The sequence below is a fragment of the Pelobates fuscus genome, chromosome 8 (genome assembly GCF_036172605.1).
Source record: "Pelobates fuscus isolate aPelFus1 chromosome 8, aPelFus1.pri, whole genome shotgun sequence".
Taxonomy (NCBI): domain Eukaryota; kingdom Metazoa; phylum Chordata; class Amphibia; order Anura; family Pelobatidae; genus Pelobates; species Pelobates fuscus.
The window spans coordinates 46,768,211-46,792,264 of NC_086324.1; the positions used below are offsets into that span (position 1 = coordinate 46,768,211).

The 24,054-nt window shown below is 37.8% G+C and overlaps 1 protein-coding gene across 1 annotated transcript in view; it reads right to left on the reverse strand.

Moving 5' to 3' along the window:
- Positions 1-4,128: 4,128 nt before the first annotated feature.
- Positions 4,129-24,054, reverse strand: part of TTN (titin) — a 244,075-nt gene continuing 224,149 nt past the window's right edge. Inside the window, exons 305-326 of the mRNA XM_063429784.1 lie at positions 23,693-23,995; positions 22,935-23,240; positions 22,549-22,839; positions 22,163-22,462; positions 21,771-22,076; positions 20,596-20,901; positions 20,203-20,484; positions 19,515-20,108; positions 19,131-19,418; positions 18,740-19,039; positions 18,240-18,542; positions 17,450-17,752; positions 16,745-17,329; positions 16,339-16,644; positions 15,920-16,219; positions 15,205-15,780; positions 14,799-15,104; positions 14,098-14,691; positions 8,095-13,985; positions 7,121-7,274; positions 6,146-6,421; positions 4,129-5,369 (exon numbers count right to left, since the gene is read on the reverse strand). Of these exons, the coding sequence (XP_063285854.1) occupies positions 5,071-5,369; positions 6,146-6,421; positions 7,121-7,274; positions 8,095-13,985; positions 14,098-14,691; positions 14,799-15,104; positions 15,205-15,780; positions 15,920-16,219; positions 16,339-16,644; positions 16,745-17,329; positions 17,450-17,752; positions 18,240-18,542; positions 18,740-19,039; positions 19,131-19,418; positions 19,515-20,108; positions 20,203-20,484; positions 20,596-20,901; positions 21,771-22,076; positions 22,163-22,462; positions 22,549-22,839; positions 22,935-23,240; positions 23,693-23,995 (13,169 nt within the window). The 3' untranslated portion in view covers positions 4,129-5,070. The remainder of the gene's footprint in view (positions 5,370-6,145; positions 6,422-7,120; positions 7,275-8,094; positions 13,986-14,097; positions 14,692-14,798; positions 15,105-15,204; positions 15,781-15,919; positions 16,220-16,338; positions 16,645-16,744; positions 17,330-17,449; positions 17,753-18,239; positions 18,543-18,739; positions 19,040-19,130; positions 19,419-19,514; positions 20,109-20,202; positions 20,485-20,595; positions 20,902-21,770; positions 22,077-22,162; positions 22,463-22,548; positions 22,840-22,934; positions 23,241-23,692; positions 23,996-24,054) is intronic.

Sequence of the window (24,054 nt, forward strand, 5' to 3'; positions counted from 1 at the left end):
GCAGGAACTTCCGGCTTCAGGAACAGTCGCAACAGGCACCTGATCTAGATCTAGAAAGGTGTTGAACTGTTCTTAAATGGTTTGTCAACTTCCACTGAGATGAGGGCAGGGTTTCTGGCACCATAACCACTTCATGGAGTGTTCCTTTAAGGATTAAATACACTGTGATAAACAAGTTGATATAGTGTATTGCTATACATTGTATCTGCTAGCCTGTCTAAACAGTTTTCCCCATCCCACTATCTTAACCCATATGATGCATTTCACATTACTTGCCCCCATATCTTTAATCAGAAATTAATTATTTTTTTTTTTTTTAAATGATGAACTAATAAGCAAAAATCAAGACTTTTAAAGCAGCTAAGAAGCACTCCCTTCCCAATGAAACCCCACCTGGCTGTTTGCCTTCCCTTGAAATCGACACTTTTATGAAAGAAACCAGAAGGGGCAAGCTAATGTGCTTTAGAGGACGGGAGTGTCCCTTTAATAATAATTCTCCTTAGGCTTCATTTTAACATGTTGGCTAGATGACGGACACTTAATAATTTTTCATTATGCTTAGCCTCACAGGAAATAGTTTGTAGTATCGAAGCTACCAATCAATTGAGCTAAGCTAATTGACATAGTTTGAGTATTCACATTTTAAAAGGAATGCAACAAATATAGTTTTGTGTAAATTATATTGTGATTTTCTCAGTAAATGCAGTTGGTTACAATAAAAATAAAATAAAATGGCTTAAATCTGGAAGTAAGTATTGTAAGTACATTTTGAAAAGGTACTTTGCAAACTTTGCACATCTTATAACAAATTGTGTATTTACGGCAGTCACATAAAACTGTACGAAGCCAATATTTGTTTTTAGCTTCTTTGTGGTTTTATTTTCATTGCTATTTGAAGATGCCAAAAAAAAAACCTAAAAATAATGTATTTGTAAAATAAAATTAAGTGAAAATGATTGATTAGGAACTGTATTGTTTTTCTTTTGTAAGGCCAATGAATCTGAGCCATCATAAAATGTAAGTTTTTGTATTATTGTAAATTATGCAGTTTGCAGAATAAAAACAAATGAAAACTATTTGTTGTGTTTTTATTTGTGTGTTTTATTGTATGCCTCCTTATGCCTTAATTTGTAATAATTTAAAACCCTATGAAAACAGTTTTAAAATTATAGTATACATCCAAGGGTCTGCGAGTGGCATTTGTTGATCGGTTCATACATGATGCTTGAAGGAACACTACAACGTTAGGATTACAAATAGGTATTCTTAACGCTGCAATGCACTAGTCACCGTTTACTTGACAGGATGAGTGCTACGAGTGCTACACAACTTGTTTCCCTTACTGCAGCAGTCTTCTCGCTCAAGATCGCCTGTTTGGCTGAGACCATTGAGATGGATGATCTCCTCTGGAAAGCACTGGGAGGCTAGTGTGCATGCACAGCAAAACAGCGCACCATCTGACTGAAATAGCCGTGTTTCCACTGTGTCTCATTTTGAGGTAGCTCTTCTAGTGGTTGTCTTATTGACTTAGTTTGTACTTTTGAAGCATGGTGTAAGTAGCGGAGCTGCAGTATTAAAATCCACGATCTCCCCTGGTAAAGAGGGTAATCCACAGTCAAGTGCTGAAAAGTAAGGCAATATCCCAAATCCCCCAGTAACCGGACGAAACACAGTTCTGGGAGTCAACTGAGGTCTTTATTCACATGCTTCCATATTTATGCAATTCCCCATGCAAGGGGTTTCCTGAGTCACATCACAGGGGTATTACAGGAGTGGACTACATGGGAAACTTAAATTACAGAGCATTTCTCCCATCAGTCACTGCTGCACGAGAGGGACACTCCCACTGGAATATACCGTTAAGGGGATTATCCCTCCGTGCAGCAGAACCGGCATTTTACATTTAAATCCATAACTTCCATACAATTCACTCTATTTGCACGAATGGACGTTCGGTAGATAGCTGGGGTCTGGGGTTACATTTCGTGAGAATATCGCTCAGATCCCAGCTAAAACTACCGAACGCCGCACGAAATAGACTCTGCCCTCGAGTTCAGTTTAAAACTACCGAACACCGGGCTACGGGCGGAACTCCCGAACGGCCTGGAAGTCCAGCGGTGTTCGTGCCGTCGAGTAGCCGTTTTCAGTTTCAGGCGCTTGACGACCAAACACCGCTGGTGAGACAAAGGATCCAAGATGGCCGACCGCCGTGTGGTCGGTAGTCGAACGACGGCCACCTAGGAGAGCCTTTAAGTACCGATTGCAACAATGATGCAATCGGTTAATGAGCGCCACACGTCCCTCAATGGGTGGTCTAACAGGGGGGCCCACATTCGTTTCACGAACAGCGAACTACATGAAAACGAACTACATGAATGCTAGTGGCCTACGGCTGCTAGCATATGAATCCTATGGGCAGCCCAATACACCTCTAAGTTACACATACAGCATATCAGTAATTACAGACAACCTTTTGGCTATATAAAGTTCAGTATCCTAGAAGTGGCTAGGTTTGCCACAGTGTAATTTTTTTTAATTGTGTATATGGGGAAATTCTATTCTGATTTAGTTTGTATATAATGAGTCAGGGCATGCCCTACTTTAATTATCATGATACCTACATGTATATGGGTAGTTATATGAATATCTTTAAGAAACCACAATGCAGACTTACCATCGTAATCAATGCATTTGGATGTCTCTCCAGGAGATACAGTACCCGCAGACACTAAAGGGCACCCTTCCCCTTGTAGACAGAATTGGCCTGAGAATTCTTGCCACCTTGGCTGAACCTGATGGACGCAAGTCTCCTTTCAGCTATGTAACTATGTAACCTTTAACTTTGGTTCAGTTTTACTGTATGGCTTTGGTGCAGCTTCATAGGGGTCTTTAATACTCTTCATCATTGTTTAGTCACTTTGTTCTTTGGCCTGATATTTTTATAAAACTAATATGTCCCTTGATGCTTTACAGGCACATAGACTTGTATAGGTATGCCTTTTCCCAAGATCACAATAATAGGTACAGTACATATGCTCCCTATGACTGCGTCAGTAACTGTTTTCAGACATTTAGAATTTTCTGACCGATGTAGCACAGCTTGCTCTCTCTTTCTTTTATATAGGTTTTTATTGGGTACCTGGGAAGGATTATACCATGGCTTAGAATCCACTCTCCCATTGACCACTGGTGACTTTTTAGCCTTGGCTTAGAGGCATATGACTTGAAATGTGGGCTTAATTATTCCATTAATGTACATCTCATAAGGGAATATCTCAGTGCTTGTTTATTGTGCAAAATAAAACAATTATCATTCTTTACAATAAATAGTATATTTTCATTTGTTGTAGTCTTACTGGTCATTTCCCTGGTTCCACATTAAAGAAAGGGACAGTCAGCAAATGAGATAAAAACACATAATGGAGAATACATATTAAACAGGGCGTTGTTACAAGGGGTGTCATCTTGGTCTGACCATCTCTACCCTTCGTTCTAAAAATTCTTATTTTTGTGTTTTGTAGATGCCATTCAAATACACTGTCCTTCTTAGCCTGACCACTGATTCAAAGAATGATTGTAAAATCACAGCTACCAATGGTCTTTTACAAATGTGACTCTTTGGCACTGTTCTTTTGCTTAAGAGAACCTACTAGTACAACAATTCTATGTTGCAACTCTGCTGCTGATAATGCTGATGATCTGGTTAACATAAACAAATTGAATATATTTTCTCTTCTGAAGCATAAGCTCACCGCCTAACTGTTGAAATACATCTTAATACACTTAAGAATTAGAGCAACACCGCTATGTTTTGTATTGTTTTGTAGAACACTGTGTACGATGATGGTTGGTTATTTTACTATGTAATAAAATATAAATTTGAAATATTAGGAAATAACTTTTTTTTTTTTGGATACTCTTCCTCTTTCTTTATTGGGTGGAAAGCATTCAAATCCTGTCATCACTAATCTGCTAGAAGTGTTTTCAGTGCATTTTGTTCATTTATCATCTTTATGAGCACTGAACAAGTCTTAAAACCTCAGAGTTAGTTATTATATGAGACCACAGATACAATGTTGATAACATCTGGTTTCCCAGATCCGTGAAAGAAAAATCACACCGTCACGGTTTATGGTGCAGATAACATGCTTTATTGCAATAAATGAAATCACCAGGAGGTTCAATAATGAAATAATGCTACAATCATAAATACTACAGGAAATAACTACAAGAAAGTGAAGGGCATTAGGAAGATCTTGACAACAGTTTGCAACTGTGGTACATGCTTAATTGCCCTATTCTCACAACATGTAATATGATTCCTATTCTACCACACACAATCACTGCACCCTTTAAACCTCCTAGGAGTTGGCACTCATTCTGCACTTGAATTCCTTAACTTACTTTGATGAGGGTATGGCCAGGTGTTGCTACTTGTAAAGTAAGTTGAGGGAGTCAATGTGTCAGAAAAAGTGCAGAGAAATATTTTATGAACAAAGCACTGGCCGTGCACTTTGAACAAAAATATAATTCGTCTCAGAAAAATAGTAAACTTTGTCTGTAAAATAATGTAAATATTGCAGTGTTGCATGCAGGAGGGTATTTGCAAACAACACCTAATATTTATCATTATTGTGTTTCGGTTTCGTATAGTTCGTGTACAGCATCCTTTCTTGGGTGTAGGACGTCAACAGGGAGTTTCTCAACCTGCTGAGGCATTCTTAGACATCAACGTAGTGTTGAGGCACGTAGATTAGTGGTGAACAAGATATTCGCTTCCTGAGAAACTTTCTCCTGCCCACCGTTGGTTCCGTTGCATTTTAAAACGTCACAAAATATATAGTACAAAACTCCATAACCGGTAAATTCGGCTATATACAGTATGTACATGTCAATTAAAAATCTTTCAACTCCTTAAGTCAAATAATAGTAAGTTACACTGTAATTTTTTTTCTTTTGACTTTGCCTTAAACAGGTAGGTACAAAAATAGCTTTTATATTTACAAATTAGTTAGTCTAGTTCTAGTTAATCACTTGTAAGAACACAAGTGCTTGTAAACGAATAATCATTTAAGGTGTTCGAACATTAATGTTCACAGATGCAGAGTCTTCTCCGAAAATGTTTGTCAGTGTCAATGTGTACTTTCCGCTATCCTTTTTCTGGACATCCATGATGGTAAGAGTGGTCAAGTCTTCAGAAGTTTCGATATGAACTCTTCCTTTTTGTTCTTGAGAAGGTACTGAGCGTCCAGCTTGAGTCCATGATGCGTCTGGAGTGGGTTCTCCAGAGAAAGCACATGCCACGGTAAGAACCTTTCCCATGTCAATACTGACATCAGATGGAAGAGCTTCAATTTTGGGAGGTGATCCTTAATGCAAGCATAGAAATAATGTTAATATTTGTCCAAATAAATACAATCATAACATAATGTTTTATTTTTGCTTTGGAATTTTAGATGCTACGGGTCAGTTTGGTAACAAAAAAATAACTTCCAGGCATAAAACCTCCACCCAGTTCCCGCTACGAAAAAAATCCTAAAAACATTATATAAATGTTTCAGAGGAACTCCAGATGGACATGCTCTTCGCAAGTCTCTAATCCACTACTACAATTTCTCATTTATGTTTGCTAAACTCTTAAAATTTATTTTATACCATGAAGTCCTAATGCTAACAATGTGAGGCAAGTAGAAGAATTCCTGCAGGTATCACTATAGGTTATTCTCTCCACTGAAGTTTTTGCTTGGATATTAATTTACAAAGCTTCCAATCTGATTAAAATGCAAAACATTAGAGTAAATACTCTGGATTATGTACCATAAAAATCACACATTTTATGAATATAACATTATATATTTGAAAGAAAGCTAGTCAATAACCCAGAGAAGAAGATCTATATGTTCAATATTAGATACCCAGCTAACTGTAAACTTCATGTACATAATTTTATGTTTTGAGTTTACATTTTGTTGTTTTTATATTACCTCTTTCAGGATGCTAAACTGTTACAGAAAATACCAAGCCTACTTTGTGGGGAAGAGAAGAGGACAATTATATCTACTGAACACAAGCTTAATGCAAAGAAGGACAAAAGGTAGATCTATGGCTCTTTAAGTTTTTAAATTTATTGCAGGACTTTGCTCACCTTTTAATCCTGCACTGAGCATTCTGCTGGAAGAACTTTCCATTTGTCTCAAGCTAGATTTTTCCATTATGCTGCTTGAGCTCATCTCGACAAATGAGGCTTCTTTCATACTTGCAGACATACTTGCAAATTTGGTTTCAGACATGCTACTGCTGCTGAATGATGCTTCTTGTCTAGAGGCAGACATTTGCATGGACTGGGAAGCAAAACTCTCTTGCAGACTAGTTTCACCGGCTGCTTTTAGCACAACCTGTCTTGTAGGTTCTTCAACAAGACCTGTAGAAGGTAAATAAAGCAAAAGAAAAAGACACACAATCAGGTAATCTCCAGTAATAATAATCAGTACTACATAATAATCTCAATTCTAAATTATGAGCTTTAACAATCTACCTCCCTTAATGGGACACTATAGTCACCAGGACGACTTAAGCTTAATGTAGTGGTTCTGGTGTCTATAGCCTGGACCTGCAGGTTTTTCAATGCTTATATTGCTGCCTAGTAATATCTACAGTTACTCAGAAGGCCACTAGAGGTGCTTCCTACATCAGTGCAGTACCTGTGTGGAGCACCTATGTTCAGCATCTCCATGATAGAGAAAAAATAAGTTTAAACACTGTTTTAACTGCACTTTAAGGGGGGCCTGGGACATAAACTGCTAATCTAGCACTTTTGCATGTTTGTATTCCAAACACTATACTGTTTCTTTAACAATATTCTCTCAAGATAAGCATTTGATAAATAACCAAATGAACAGTTATAATTACATATATGGCTTCAACCTTAACCTTTATCCTTTTTTATTTTATTTAAATACATATACCAAGATGATTTAATATAGCATACATCTTATAAACACATATTCGTTCTACAACAGAACAGACATCATAATTTGGGAAGCTCAGTACTTAAAATAGGATATCGTTCTGGTTGTTTACTAAAACACATCATTTGCATATACAATAAAATACTACTTACGAAACACATTTAAGGATGCAGTGGCAGAACATTGTCCATGGTAATTTTTTGCACTGACTGTGTATTTTCCACTGTCTCTTTCTGTTGATTTTTGAATTTCAAGAGTGTACACATTCTTAGTACGAGACACTCTTATACGAGATGAAACAGAAATCTAAGAAAAGAGAACATTTCAGGAAAAGAGCCAATCAAAATATAAAACAAAAAATTTCAAAAAGTCACAAGCATTTTTTTTTTTAAGAGACTGTTAAAGTTTTTTTTTACAAGTTAAGAATATGCTTAAAGTGGAATAATGTGTTCTATATACAGTGGAAATATTTTAAGTCACAGCAACTGCTAGTTAAAAAAAAAAAAAAAAAGTACACTCTAGCATCTATAACCAATTCATCTTATTAAAGTGATTATGGTGCCTTGAAACCCTAATGTCATCCCACTGTTAAACTGTTTTTGAATGGTTTATCACTGAGTGGGGGTTCCAGGGTACCTACAGCTCTATCCTCACTGGAGTTATGGATTGCCATACTAATTCCTAATAGCATTGGATGGCAGTGATAGGCTTAGTTGATGCTCTAAGCCTACAACTGCTGTCCATCGCTGTTCAGATTAATGAGGAAGCATTAGTCTGAATAGCGCAGAGGGGCCAGGCTGCTGGTAAACAGTGCCCCTCATTTAGAGTTAAACCAATAGATAACAGTTAAATACGGAACACTGGGTGGGCACCATGTGACTACAGGCACCGTAACAACTTTTGTGAGATTAAGTGGTAATGGTGTTTAGAGTTTCCATTCTATCATTCTGTGTGTACAAACTACACAGAATACTTTAGTACAAACTAAACTATATATAGTTTACAATGCCAACATACTACGTGGGGTAAAATTAGCAGAACTAAATGTTTGTAATATTATTTATTTATAGCTAAGCTAAAGATTCTGTTATCATGAGTTAATGGAAATATTTGAATTGATACTTACAAGTACGTTGTCCTTAAACCATTCCACTTCAGGGGAAGGATCACCAGTGATTTCACACTTAAACACAACATCTTGACCTTCGTTGATATTTTGTGATTTGGGTTGATACACAAATGATGGTGCATTTGAAAGATCTTTACTAATCGTCAAATCAAACTGGGTTTTGATGATACCTTGATCGGTTTTAGCTTCACAGGTGAGTATTCCTTGATGTTTGACACTGACATTCTTAATGGTTAAGGTTTGGTCACTGCCAGACACCCCATATCTAAAGTCTTCTGAGTTTTTTAATTCTATTCCATTGAGCACCCACTTTACGTGTGATGCCCCTGGTATGTTGGCTTTCAAGGAGACCTTCTGACCTTCATTGAAACTAACATGGCTCACTGATTTTCTCACTTCTGTTTCAGCAGTTTTAATTTCTTGAGAGACCAATTCAGTTTTAGTAATTTCTTCATGGACAACAGCTTTTTGTATGGATTTCTTTGCCTCAATTACGCTTGACACCTGGGAAAACAAACTTCTAAAGACTTGCCCTACAATCTGTAAAGTGGACTGGGAGATTCCACCTTCTCCAGCAATTTCACAACTGTATTCACCCTGATCAGCTGATGAAATGTTATTAATGATGAGTTCATAGGTCCCATCTGCAGAAAAACGAAAACTGAAGTGCCCATCTTCCTTTATTTTTTTACCATCTTTCAACCATGTAACTTCTCTTCCATTTAGCAATGAACTTTCAACTACACATGACAGTTTAACTTTATCATCACTTACTGCAGCCTTTAGATTTTGGGAAATCTTTGGGGCTGTAAGAGTAGGCAATTGTACTTTTTCTGAAGGAGACTTGCTTGTTGTTTTAGCTTTTGAAGTTACTGGCTCTGGGGACTTGACTCGACGTGGTGATTTTATTGATTCATGGGACTTTTTGTGTGGTTCTGGAGATTTTACTCTGGGTGGTGATGTTATACTTTTTTCTGATGCCTTTGACCGCCTAATTGTCAAACTAAAATGGGCTTCTTGTTTTCCTTCTGAGTTCTCTACTACTACAGTGTAGCTTCCTTCATCAGAAAGCTTGACAGATGTTATTTCAAAAATAGACTTGTACTTTGTTGATGTTATTTGGTGACGAGCTGAGGATACAATGGTTTGTCCTTCCAGTGACCATGTCACTGTTGGAGTTGGTTCACCATCAAAGTCACATGAGAATCTGGCAGTTTCACCTTCGGTAACAGTTAGAGACTGTGGTCTAGATAAGATTTTTGCTGGGTCAGAGGATTTAAACTTCCTGTGTACAACTCTTTCATCCAAAGCTCTTGCTTCAGCTGCAGAGACCCTCTTTTCTTCTGACGCATAATATGCACGTGAGTCTCTTGACTCTCTTGATGCAGTCACTTCTGATCTCACTTCTCTTCTCTCTGAGCTAGCCTCAAGTTCAGATGTTTTCTTAAATGAGGAAACTGCATAGTCTTCTGATTTTAGCAATTCAGGAAAGGCAGATCTAGGTACTGCATCATCTCTGCGCCTTGGTGTATAGGTAGAATAGTCTTCCCCTGTAACATCTAGTGTTGCATAATCAGAGGTCTCACCTTTGTAGTTTGTACACACTGCACGGTATGTTCCACTGTCTTCAGCCTGACAATGAATAATCTCTAGTGTTAAAACACCACTCACATTGGTGATGTGGATCTTGCTGCTTTCTTGAATTTCAATACCATTGTGATACCATTTTACATCACCTGTAGGTTTTGACTGAACATTGAGTATGAACCTTGTATTTTGGCAAACAGGCACACGGTGAGAGCGCATTCTTAAAGTTATGCGAGGTGCATGATCTAAGGTAAAAGGCTGTTGGGTTAGCACTTCATACTTTCGCTCTGATGTTTTCTGGGTTTTCAGTGCAGCTTTCATTGACTCATATCTTGAAAATATATCAAATCTTGCTGTTCTTTCAAAGCGTGAAAGAGATCTTTCACTGGAAACAGGGCTTGGTGACCGAGGTCTTGTCCTCTCAGGAGTTGGAGATCTTCTCTCTGGTTCACGAGATTCAGCAGGCTTTGATCGAGGTCTTATCAATTCAGATACGGGACGCATCAATTCAATGTAAGTTGGAGAAAGTGATCGTCTTCTTCCAAGCAGCCTTGAAACCTCTGGGGATGTCTGGCGAACACGCCTAGAAGTTTTCACTAACTCCTCAGCCTCCTCAAAATCTGCAATTTCAGTTATTTTTCTTTCTCGTCTTTCTCTGACTCTAGATTTTTCTTGTCTCTCCATATATTCAAGATCACTTGTGTATTGAGAAAGTCGTTGAGTTGTTGTATAAGGACGAAGTAATTCCACATCCTCTCTCTCATCAATTATTCTTTGTTTTTCTTTGGGTGGTTTGTATACAGCTCTTTCATGACGTTGTCGAAGATCTGCATAGCTTGTTACTATTTCTTCTTTAATAGGTATACGGTAACTTGAATACACTGCTTCAGCCTCACGTCTTCTCTCAGTGCTTACTTGCGCTGTTGGTGAGGTGTACCGAAGTGTTGACAACTCAAATCTTGGAGGACTTCGACTTGGAGGTGAGGCAGAAAACCCAAGTTCTAGCTCCTCTTCTAGACGTAATCTTTCTTCTTCAACTCTTTTCATAGCCAAATAATCATCAACAGAGAGAAGCAGTTCATCGTCAGATACATCGCCTAATGAACGTCTTCTTGGTCTGTAATAGAGTTCATAGTCAGGTGATGGAGTACGACGACGTGCTGGCCTCACAGTTTCAAGATCATCTTGTGATAGTTTTGGTATGTGCCACTTTGGCTTATATTGATCAGTTATACGTGGAAGAGGCATAACATAAAATTGTTCCCATCGTGAAAGGCGAATACGTTTTGGACGTTTTTGAACAATACGTTCAAGAGGTCCTGGCATTTCAAACTGATCTCTTATCTTCTTATACCATTTCATTTCAGACATTGGTACAAACTGCTTAATAGTCTGGTCTTCTTCAAGTGCAGTGGCAGCACGCACACGTGGCTCTGGAATTTCATATGGCATACGGAAGGCTTTTACTTCTTTCTTTATTTCCTCTTTGTGAATCTCATATTCTCCTTTCACAGTTTTGGTACTTACTGCTGGCTTATATAAGATAGCAGCCTCTCTTAGAGCTTGTTGAGCAACTGGTGTCAGTGGAACAGAATCTGTGCCAGCAAGTATTTCTGCCATCCTTAGTGTCTTATCAATTTGTTTCTGAACATGTACTTTACGATCTTCTTCTGATTTATATTCATGTTTTACGTATCGCATGCGCTCCACTTTGAGGTATGCTTGACAGCTTGTAGAACCAGCACTGTTAGTAGCTGTAACTCTGTAGTAGCCTGAATCTTCTGGCAGTGTGTCTCTAATGAACAGAGCATAGTAGTCCAGACCTTCATGAATAATTTCAAAGTTAGGACCAAATGTCAAGGTCTGGCCATCTTTTTCCCATTTTAGTGATGGTTTTGGGGTTCCAGATACCCTAATTTCAAATCGGACAGAGTGGCCTTCCTGACATTCAGCATTTGCAAGTAGTCGTTTGAACATTGGTCTTAAAGTATTGTCTGCTACTGCTGGATGTGGCACAACTGTTAGTTTAGCCTTGCAGCTGTCCTCACCAAATCTGTTCTTTGCTACAACAGTATATTCAGCATCATCATCTGTTGTTAGATTGTGGATGATCAACTGGAACAATCCTTTGTCAGACTCAAATGTATATTTTTTGTCATCTTCTCCTGGTTTGATTTTCTGGCCTGATTTTAGCCAGGTTACTTGTGGATCAGGATGGACAGTTATAGTTACACCAAACCTAATGTCTTCACCAATGTAAGCAGTACGGTTGAACAAAGGCAGAGTGAACTCTGGTGGTCTTTCCAGAAGTCTCAAGGCATCCACTCTTCGTTTTACCTTCTTTACTGTTCTGCATCTGTAGTGTTCGTATTGTTCTCTTACACCTTTAACAAATAATTCAGCATAGGAACTATCTTCACCATAGTCGTTTACAACTTTGCATCTGTAGGTGCCATCATCTGCTTTTGTGATGTACTTGATATAAATTGTAGCCACACCTTCATTATATGTGATTTCATACTTGTCACTGTTCTCAAGTTGACGTATGCCAAAATACCAAGTCACTTGTGTGGCCTGGTCGTAATTTTCAATAGTGGTTGTAAAGTTGACATATCCTCCTTCTTCTCCAATGGCATGCATTATCTGTCCAGCCATTGGTCCAATTTCAATGGAAGCAATTTTGACCTTGGCAACTGTGACTCCCTTTTGGGACCTAATTGCACCACCACAAGAAATGCGAGCAACGGAGACAACATTGTTCCATTCTTTCTTTATCAGACTCTGGTAGTAGCGTCTATGTCTCAATGTCTTAATAACCTTTGTGCTTATTTTTTCAGTCTTCTGTTTTAGCCATGGGTGTTCCAGAGCTTCAGCTGCAGACATACGACTCTTTCTTTCTTTCACCAGGAGGCGATCTATGAAATCCATTGCTTCTATAGACACATCTTTGAATGCCTCATCTTCAAAGTTGTATTCAGCATTGCTGATGTTTTCAATGATCTGTTGGTTTGTTTCAGCAGCAAATGGATTAAGACCACTTAAAAGTATATAGACAAGAGTACCTAAAGACCACATATCGGTTCTTGAGCTGACCAAGTCATGTTGATGTACCTCTGGAGCATAATATTCAGGAGCAGTAAACTGAATTCTAAAGCTATCCCCAGGTGTCAGTTGTCTTGCTTGTCCAAATTCAGTGATTTTAATGGTTGAACTTCTTCTTGTGGTGTAAATAATATTTTCAGGTCTGATATCAAAATGGCCAATGCTATTTGAATGCAAGAAGTTAAGAGCCTCACAGACTTGACGAACATAGGATACAATCTCTCGTTCACTCAATTCAAATCCTGCAGTGCTAAGCCTTTCAAAAATGTCAACACCTGAAATGAACTCAAAGATCATGACCAATTCTTCAAGGCTTTCAAATGACTCATACAGGTGTAAGACATTTCTGTGGCGAGCAATGTTAAGGATAGAAATTTCCTTCTTCACAGCAACTTGATCGGCACCTTTAACTTTAACAAACTTGGCCAAGTAAGTTTTCTTGGAAACATTTTCAATGCAACGATGAACAATACCAAACTGCCCATGTCCAAGCTCTTCAGCAATTGAGAATTTTTCATGCAACACTTTGGTGGATGAGTGTGCTGCTTTTGCCTTGGATACCTCAGTTGTCTCAGACACCTCCTCATCGTAGTTAAGCATTCTTGACTTATCTTCCCTGGTAACCACTGGTTCTGTTATTTCAGATGGTTGACTTTGTCCAAATTTATTTTCTGCAATTATTCTGAACTGGTATCTTGTTTTACCAAATAAGTTAACCACAGTATATCTGGTCTCACGAGACTGTCCAACACGTATCCATCTCTCTGCAGTGGTGGCACACTTCTCAATTATGTAGTTAATTATTTTACTGCCTCCATCAGTAGCTGGAGGATTCCAGGTTAAGTTGACAGAATCTCTTGAAATATCACTGACTTTAAGTCCTCTTGGTGGATCAGGGACATCAGCCACGTCTAGTTCAACAGTTTTTTGATCAATGCCAAATCTGTTCTTTGCACAAACCACGTAAAATCCAGCATCCTTCCTGTCCACACCATTGGAGAAGACAAGTGAAGTGAATGATCGAGTAACAATAACTTGGTATTGTCCATTGTTGTCAATTAGATCTTGTCCTTTCTGCCATGTGATGACAGGATCTGGTTTACCAGAGAAAGGTATTTTAATACTAACAATTTCACCTCTCAGGGCATGAACTGCTCCCATTCCCTCCAGATGTTTCGGCAAATTAATCTTGGCAGGAACTGTATGGAAAGAGAAAATGATGCACATTGGTAAACATGAGAGTAAATACAAGTAAAACACAACATAATTAACACCTAAACACAGTGATACACGAAGTTTCAAATGTATTACCTTCCACATCCAAAGATGCTGTAGCTGAAATAGATCCTCCTTGGTTGGTGGCTCTTACTTGATAGACTGTAGAATCATCTTCAGTAACATTTGCGATGACTAATTGATAATATCCACCTTTGAATTCTTGCAGTTTCACCTTTACTCCATCTGGAAGAATCTCTTTGCCTTGTTTAAACCATTTAACCACGGGTTTAGGATTACCAGTAATTTTGCAAACAAAGGTTGCGGCACTCTTATATTTCACATTAAGATTTCTTAGTTCTTCCTTGAACTGTGGTGCACGGATTGGTACATCTGATTTGGGTGCAATAGGTTCAGATATTTCACTCCATTCACTTTCACCTCCCAGATTTGCACATTTCACACGGAATTCATATTCAAGGCCTTCAATTAATCCTGTTACAGAATAGACAGTCTCACGAATATCTTCTGTAGTGACAGAAATCCATTTATTCTGCTTCTTTTCTTTCTTTTCAAGGAAGTAATTTGTGATCTTTGCACCTCCATCACTGGCTGGAGGCTTCCATGAAACCACGCATGAATCCTTTGTAATAGCAGAGATGATTGGTTTAGCTGGAGTTCCTGGTTTTTCTGTTAATAAAAAAACAAATTAAAAAAAATAAATTAGTTATCTGATCAGTTCAAATAATGGATGCTGTTTTTTTTTTAGTGAGGCAAATCGGAAGTGCAGTACTTACCAAATGGACTCTTGATTACGACAATTGATGGAATTTCAAGTGGTTCACTAATACCATACAAATTCTGAGCTGAAACACGGAAATAATAGCCTGCATTTTCATTAAGATTAACAATTCTGCAGGTTGTTCCAGAAATGGCAGAAGACACAAGATGCCATTCTTCTCCTTCCTTTGCTTCCCGACGCTCCACAACATAGTTGGTTATGAAAGAACCACCATCATCTTCTGGAGCTTTCCAGCTGATTACTACCGAGTTTTTCAGTAAAGCATCAACAACAATTGGACCTGTTGGTTTATCTGGTTTATCTGTTTAGAAAAAGGAAATATTAAAACAATATTAAGTAATATTAATGTGCGACAACAAGAAAAATGACCAGTAAAAGGTGGGAAAATATAAAACAATTACCTTGTATTTCCACATTGAGCACAGTGTCAACAGTTCCCAAAATGTTGCTAAGCTGTACTTTGTATTTGCCAGCATGGGTCTTGTGTTGTACATTCTTTATGACCAAGTGAGTATAGTGTTCTGTATTCTCAATGGTGATGTTTTCTGAAGATTTTAGTGGCTTTTTACCATGGAACCATGTAATGGCAGGCACTGGCCTTCCAATATATACAACATGAAGGCGAAGAGTTGTACCAACACCTACAATGTATTTTTCCTTCAGTGGGAATCCAGGATGGAACTGAGGAGTAGCTTCTAAAAGCAATTTACCACTTGTTTCGATTTCTCCAACATCATTGGTGGCAACACAGGTGTAAAGGCCTTCATCTTCTTGTTCCTCCGTCAGGACAGTTAATGTATGGTTGCGTCCATCTGAAGACGTCTTGTACTTGCGACTTTGAACCAGTTCTTTGCCAAAACGATACCATTTGATGTCAGGGAGTGGTCTTCCAACTATCTGGCAAGTTAGTTTTGCACTTTCTCCCAACTTAACTGTAACCTCTTTAATTTCTTGCCTCAAACCTGGAGCTTCTCCAGCTGTATAAAATAACAATGTAAACATATTTATTTTTAGAGGGAAAAAAAACTTCAGCATTTAAATTGTTACATATATTCTGTTGAAAATAAAACACTTGAAGAATAATAGCATAAAGGTATTATCAATGCTAGAACTCACATGTAAGTTTGGTCTTCACAGTCATTGCAGTTCTGCGAGGTCGGCTATTTCCAGTCTCGTTTTCAGCAAATATTCTGAATTCATATTCAGAAGCTTCCAGTAAGCCACCCATGGTGAACTGCCTGTCCTTAACGCGTTCTTTGTTGCATTTTTTCCAGGCACTGTCTCCAGATTGACGGTATTCAATCCAGTATCCAAGGATCTCTTTTCCACCATCACACTCTGGTTTTTCCCACTGTATGGTTATACTGTCCTTTGACACAGATGTAACTTCAATGTCACCTGGTTGGCTTGGCTTATCTGTAAATTGAAAGAGGAAAAATCACATACTTTACCTTTTGAACATTTTGTTAAAACACAGCAGAATAATAAAGTAGGTTGAATAAACAATGTATTTTTTAGCATAAAAGACAACTCACCAAATGGATCTTTGCAGATAACTGAATCAGATGCAGGACTAGTTTCACTTAATCCAATATCATTTTGTGCTAGAATGCGGAACTGATATTCAGCATCGGGCACTAATCCAGTAATGGTATACATGGTGGTAGTAATGTGTGTCTTGTTATGTCTGACCCATTTGTCTGTACTTGACTCCTTGCGTTCAATAAAATATCCAGTAACGCGTGAGCCACCATCATCTTTGGGTCTAGACCAAGATAAGCTGACACTGCTCTTTGTGATATCCAGAATTTCCGGTGGGTTGCTTGGTGGTTCAGGCACATCTAAGGAATTAAAGTTTTATTATTATTATTACAAATGTATGTAATAATTTACATAGTTATTTGCATAAAAAAAAATTACAACAAATACAATAATACATACTCAGTTGTGTCTTTGGTATTGCTGGCTCTTCTGATTTTAATGGACGGCTAACACCAAATTGGTTTTCACTGGAAACCCGGAAATGGTATTCCACATTTTCTTTAAGACCTTTCACAACCAAGGATGTTCCCTTTACTCTTGAGTCGACTGTGTACCAAGCTGTCTTTGGCACTTCACGTCTTTCAACAATATAACCAAGGATATCAGAGCCACCATCATCTGCAGGAGCTCTCCAGCACACTCGGACAGATCGAGCTTGGATGTCATCATATTCTAATGGGCCTTCTGGACTATCTGGGCTTCCGATCACTTTCACTTTAATGTACACGGCTTTCTTCCCGCATTTGTTTTCAAGGATTAGGTCATATGTGCCAGTATCTTCTCTAACAGCTTCCTTAATGACAAGTTCAGTATGTGTTTCAGATGTTGCTATCATAGCTCTCTTGCTTACATCCTGACCTTCTTTGGTCCATTTGCATATTGGGATGGGTTTACCCTTTATTGGTATGGATATTCTGATGGCACTGCCTTGTCTTACTACAAGGCCTTCTTGATACTTTTCATCCAACTCATAATCAGGATAAGCTGGAGAAGGAGAAAAAAAACAGAAAATATGAAGACATTTAAGTACATTGGTTGAATGATACTCTAGTTAGTGTTGTTTTTAAAAACTTTAAAACCGGCTTAATGGGTTAAATAACTCACCAAGCATCTCAGTGATTTTAACTGTCCCTGGTACGTCAGCTGGTTCTCCAGGTCCACCAGCATTGCATGCAAGTACACGGAACCTGTATTCTGCTCCTTGTGGAAGGTGCGTTAGAGTATATTCACAGATTTTGGTTGGAGTGGTATTGCATTTGGTCCATTCGAACTGGTCAACCTTTTGCATTTCAATTAAGTAACCAGTGACCTTAGATCCTCCTTCCTCTTCTGGTGGGCTCCAGGCCAAAGAAACAGATGTTCTTGTGGTATCCGTAACTCTTGGATTTTGAGGTTTGGCAGGAGGTGCTACAAAAGAGACAGTACAATAAATGCATGTAGCTGATTGTTCAATTCTTCAGGAGTCAAAATAAAAGTATTAACTTTTTAACACTACATTTTACTTTACAAGATGTTTTTGGATTGTGTTTAAAATGACTAGCTTGTTCCTAGAAATGAAATCTATCCTCAAATGTATTTTGTAGCACATTATTTTAAATGTAAGACAGTTTCATATGGTTCCTAAACTACAGTTTATTTAAGTGTACATTATTATAATTGTTTTCATTCAAAATGGTTTCTTTATTTTTGTCCCATTCAGATGTAATGTGGTAAATCTAACTTCTGAAACTGAGTGGCTTTTTGCGATTTCTTATATACCTTTAGTGATATTCTTTTTACATCATGAAGTTAATTATCAATATGGCAGTATTGTGAATAGCATGCACAGAGGCATGCAAAAAGGAGTTATTGTATGAAAAATACAAATACACTAATTAGGCCATATATAATTTACCTATTGGGTCCATAGCCACTGCAGGCTTAGAAGAACGGCTTGGTTTTCCAACACCTCTTGCATTTATAGCTGTAACGCGATGTTCATATTCAAGGCCTTCAATAAGTCCCGTGGAGCGATAACGGGTCATTGTCACTGGTACTTTGTTTGCACGCACCCAACGATCTGCTCTGACTTCTTTGCGTTCTATAATGTAGCCAATAACTTGTGATCCTCCATCTTCACCTGGTGGATTCCAAGTTATAGTCATTCCATCACGTGAAACATCAAACACTTGAGGAGTTTCTGGTGGTCCAGGAATGCCTGTAATAAAATAAGACATAATTTCTTAGCTGATAGAAGGATAAAATGAATAATGCATGGAACATGTAATATTTATCAACTTAAATATAAAACAGAAAACAATGCAAATCATTCACGCAGCTGTAACAGTTTCTAAAACAACAGCCAGTTAGTTAAGTCCATTAAACATTTCTGTCTCATGACTAAAAGATACTTACTGATACTGCTCTTGCACTCTACGGTCTCAGATTGCAGGTAAGAACCAATGCCAAAGCGATTTGTAGCAGCAACCCTAAACACATATTCAGTGCCTTCAGTAAGTCTAGTGAATTTATACATTGTCCTTGTAACAGACTCAGAAACAGGTAGCCATCCAGGGCGATGGGCATCACGTTGTTCTACGACATAGCCACTGATAGTAGCTCCACCATCCATCTGTGGTGGTTGCCAAGAGATTGCTACAGATGTAGCCTCGACTTCATCAACTGTAATTGGTCCAACTGGTGGTCCAGGCTTGTCTGTTATGGGATAAATGCAATAATAATAGTCAAATCTGTTGGGTTTTCTAGATGTTATGAGTTTCAAAAGAACAGTGCATCACATACTTACCAAGAATTATGACTTTAATTGTTTCAGTAACTGTTCCAGTTACATTCTTAAGTTCAAGTGTATAATCGCCAGTATCATTTATAGTAGTCTCCCGGATAGTTAAATTAGCTACTTTCTTCACAGTTTCAATCTTTACACGATCAACTTCCTTAATTTTAGATCCCGCAAAGAACCAGGAAACAGCTGGTGGTGGGCGGCCATGGATTGGTAAGGCTAGCTCAATGGGTCTGCCAGCAGGTACATGCACAGTCTTCTGAGGTATTCCAGACAGATCGATTGAAGGAAATACTGCAAAACAAAACAAGGCAATGTCAGCAACTATTGCCAATATGGACATGTCTTACATATCATATTATGGCCAATAGGTTTCATATGTACACATACCTCTCTGGTCCTGTACAGTTACTGCAGTTACGATTTCCCGTGGTTCAGAAACTCCTTTTTGGTTTTGTGCTCTAACTCTGAACAAATATTGTTCACCGTCATTCAGTGATGTTATGGTATAATCAAGTACAGTAGGTTTCAGTGTCGCTACCTTCATCCATTTTTCTGTGCCCGCTCTACAGGCTTCGATCACATAGCCAGTTAGTCTGCTACCGCCATCATGCAGTGGTTTTTCCCATGCAAGAGAAACTGTTGATTTAGTAATATCAACAACTTCCAATTTTTGTGGCAGCATAGGTACCTCGGACACCAAGACCGCATCTGTTGTTTCGCATGGTTCACCAATTCCATAGATGTTTTCTGGAAGTACTCTGAAGTAGTACATATTTCCTTCTGTAAGTCCAGTAATTCTGTAAATTGACTTATTACATTTGATAGTTACTGTCTTGAAGGCTCTCATGGAAGCTTCACGTCTTTCAATTATATAATTATTGACTGGGGCACCTCCATCTAGGACTGGTACATCCCATGTAATGGTGACTGAATCCCTGGATACTTCTTTGACTTTCACTGAGCCACATGGACCTGGGGAATCTGATTAAAAGAAAAAAGGTTAAATGTTACACAGACCCCATGTAAAACTACCATATTGTTTTTCAAATGGGTCATATATTACATTATATCATACCATATACTTTGACAACAACTGTTGCAGATTTCTTTCCAGACTGATTGACTGCCTCGATTATGTATTTTCCAGCATCATATCGGTTCACCTTCTCGATTACAAGCAAGGTATAGCTGTCTGTAATATCAATAATTGCGCGGCTTGCAAGGTCAATGCCCTCCTTTCTCCAAGTGATTATAGGAGATGGTCTTCCAGATACAGACACCATCAAACGCAATGATCCACCAGCTCTAACTGTAACAATCTTCTTCAGATCATCAGCAAGTTCAAGGTCTGGTATTTCTGGTTAAACAAATGAAAATAATTATTGAAAGTACCATCTTTTTGCTACTGCTAAACCTGATCACTTAAACATATATACAGTATGTTATACTTTTAATATATTGAACGTACCGATTCTTTCAACAGGCTCAATAGTAGCCAATGTTTCGCTAAAGTCGCTCGTGCCATTGACATTTACGGCAGCAACCCTGAAGCTGTACTTCTGGCTTGTTTTCAGAGATGTTACTGTGAATTCTGGATTTCTAAGAAGAGCAGTTGTATGCGGTCTGTACCATTGTTCAGTGCCTACTTCTTGCATTTCAAGGACATATCCCAAAATATCAACACCTCCATCATATGTTGGTTTGGACCAGGCCAAGCTAATACTCTGCTTGGTTGTATCTACAACACGTGGAGCAGATGGTGAAGCTGGGGTGTCTGAAAATGAAAAAAACAAACAAAATATTAATAAAATATTTTTTCCACTTGAATATATTTTGAAATATGTGCACTAAATTCCTTTTTAAATGGATTACACACAGATAACTTACTCTAAAATAATTATTGTAGGTTCAAACATATAATTAGCTTCTCTATGAAATATCAATAGTTTCCTATTTCATGATATTACTCACTCAAAAGAACATAAAAAATAGTGCTGCTATACTCAAGTTGACTTAGCACATATTTTGGATTATTTTAACATTCAACCAGATCAGTTTTTTTTTTTAAGAGTATGTCTTGAAGAATAGCCAACCATGGATTTTGCCAACACTGTAGGAGAACGTTCATGTTCCTATGTTTTACTGCTAAATGTCATTGTATGATTTTTTTTGGTACAATGGAAATGAAGTAGGGCTTTGATTTCTGGACATTCTTATCTTACTTTGTATGAAGTTGTATTCATTTTTTTTAAAAGTGAAATGTAAATGAAGACAAACATATTAGTAAGAAATAACAATATGCATATATTGGATTTTATCAGCTTTAGTTTGTGGCGCTGTAAACTGTAGTAAAAAGTAATAGTGCCTTTGTAAAAAAACAAAAAAAACAACAACCTGGAATAAATGTAAATCTAAGTCAGTACACTCACATTTACAAAGCCTTTATCATTATTATTATTATGGGTATTGCAACAATTAAAGTGTATTTGTGGTTGTATGACTTGTTTAAAAAAATAATAATAATATATATATTTATATATATAAAAATATTTTTATGAACTTTTTAAGCATCCCATTGCTAATGAAATATGCACTTGAAAGTAGGTTCATAACCGAACTAACACCATCATGCAACACACTTACAGGTAGGTTCTTTGCATAGTATGTATGGAGAGGAATCACTGGGTTCACTGTTACCAGCTGCATTAACAGCACTGACACGGAATTGGTATTCACTTCCTTCAAGTAAACCAGTGACCTTCAGTCTTGTGTCATAAACAGTATAGTCTCTGTTCACTCTTGTCCACCTCACACTCTTCTTCTCACGCTTATCAACAATGTATGTGCTGATTTCATTGCCACCATCAGATTCAGGTTTCAGCCACTGTATAATTATGTGTTCTTTGCCAACGCCAACAGATTCTGGAGCTCCAGGTGGTGATGGAATTGCTGTGGGAAACACAAAATATTAATTCGTAAGAACATTCAAGCATTACATAGCAAGTGAAAAACGAATAAAGAAAATATATACTTACTGAAGAAGTTTCTTGCAATTATAGATTCTGATTCAAGTGGGACACCTGGTCCATATTTATTGACTGCTCTCACACGGAATATGTACTCGTTATTTTTTATAAGCCTTGTCACATTGCATGAAAGTGTTTGGCATTCAGGTTCTACAAAAACCCAGTTGAGTCTACTGGTTTCACGGCGTTCTACGATGTAGTGGGTGATCTCTGCACCTCCATCCTCCTGAGGTGGATTCCATGCTAAAGTACACTTTTCATCTGTAATTCTGCTGATGGTGATTTGGCCAGCACAAGGTCCAGGTGAGTCTAAAAACACAATCTCAGTAAGTTTATATCATTTAAATTAAGAAACGTATTATGTGCAGAATATACAATATCACTAAAAGACTTACCAAGCACTTTAACAAGTACAGAGACGGACTTTGTTCCACTTGCATTCTTGACGGTTAATGTGTACTTGCCAGTATCACCTCTATCACAGAATTTGACAATGGCAACAGCACGTTTGCTTGTGTATTGTAGATTGATCTTTTCACATAGTTCCAGTTCCTTGTCACCCTTAGCCCAGAAAACTTTTGGTTCTGGTTTACCACCAATAGAAGCATCAAGAACAAGATCAGATCCTGCTTTTATAGTCACAACATCTCCTTGTAGTTTGCTGTCAAGTTCAGCTTTGGGTGGTGCTACAAATAGAGAAAAGCATGTGATGTATTTTAAGATATTATTTCTAGAGTCTACATTTGATCTCATATCACAACAAATTGTAGTAAATACTTACAATATTCATCCATGCATGTCACAGCACCAGTGGACTTTGATGGAGCACTTATAACACCAGATGCATTTTTGGCAAGAACACGGAATTCATACACTTCTCCCTCACTCAGAGCTGTAACATTGAAGGATGTTTCTGATACAGTAGTGTAATTGCATTTCAACCAGCGCCCATCTCCAGCTTCATTAAATGGTTTGCGCTCAACAATATAGCCAACAACTTTGCTTCCACCGTCGTAAAGTGGAGGAGACCAGCTCAGTGCTACAGAAGATCTTGTAACATCTGTTACTTCTAGTTTTTGTGGTGGATCTATAAAAGCAATTAAAACAAATGTGTCATATCTCATTGCATTAAAAAACTCACTATCAGATATAGAACATTTTAAAGATAGAAATCTGAGTGTCTGTATGTTTGTGTATAGAATAAAACACGTTATATTCCCTAAGCTTGAAAAAGTGAATGAGTTTAAAATGACAAGGCCTAGCTCTTTATCTTTAGAGCTAGAATGCTTAGAAACTGTGTATCAAATATTTTGATCATCAGTTGAGTACAGAATTGTGGCTCATCATGAATCATCTGCCTCATTTCTGTTTGCTAAAGTCATGTGGTAGCATATTAGATGGTTAAAAATATAAATTTCAAGGATCACAGATTAAAAATTGTAGCTGTAATTTGTTTGCATTACATATATAACAAGATCAGTACAAGCATCCTTCCCTTTCTTTTATTCATTAGCATCTTTAGTTTTGATGTCCACTTACCAACAGGATTTTGAGCCATTACAGGTCTTGATGCCTCACTCGCTTTGCCTATTCCAGCAGCATTCAGTGCATATACTCTGAACTGATATTCAAGCCCTTCAACCAATCCACTGACTTTATAGTTGCAATCAAATGTTGGGATTTTGTTTTCCTTCACCCAAAGGATGGTGTTACGTTCTTTCTTTTCAATCCAATAGCCTGACACTTTGCTTCCACCATCGTGGTATGGTTCCTCCCAGCGAATGCCAATTGCATTGGCAGAGACATATGTTACCTCTGGTCTAGTTGGTGAACTTGGTGGTACTAATTGAAAGAAGAATACATAAAATATATAATTAGTAGGCACATCTAACATCTGCACC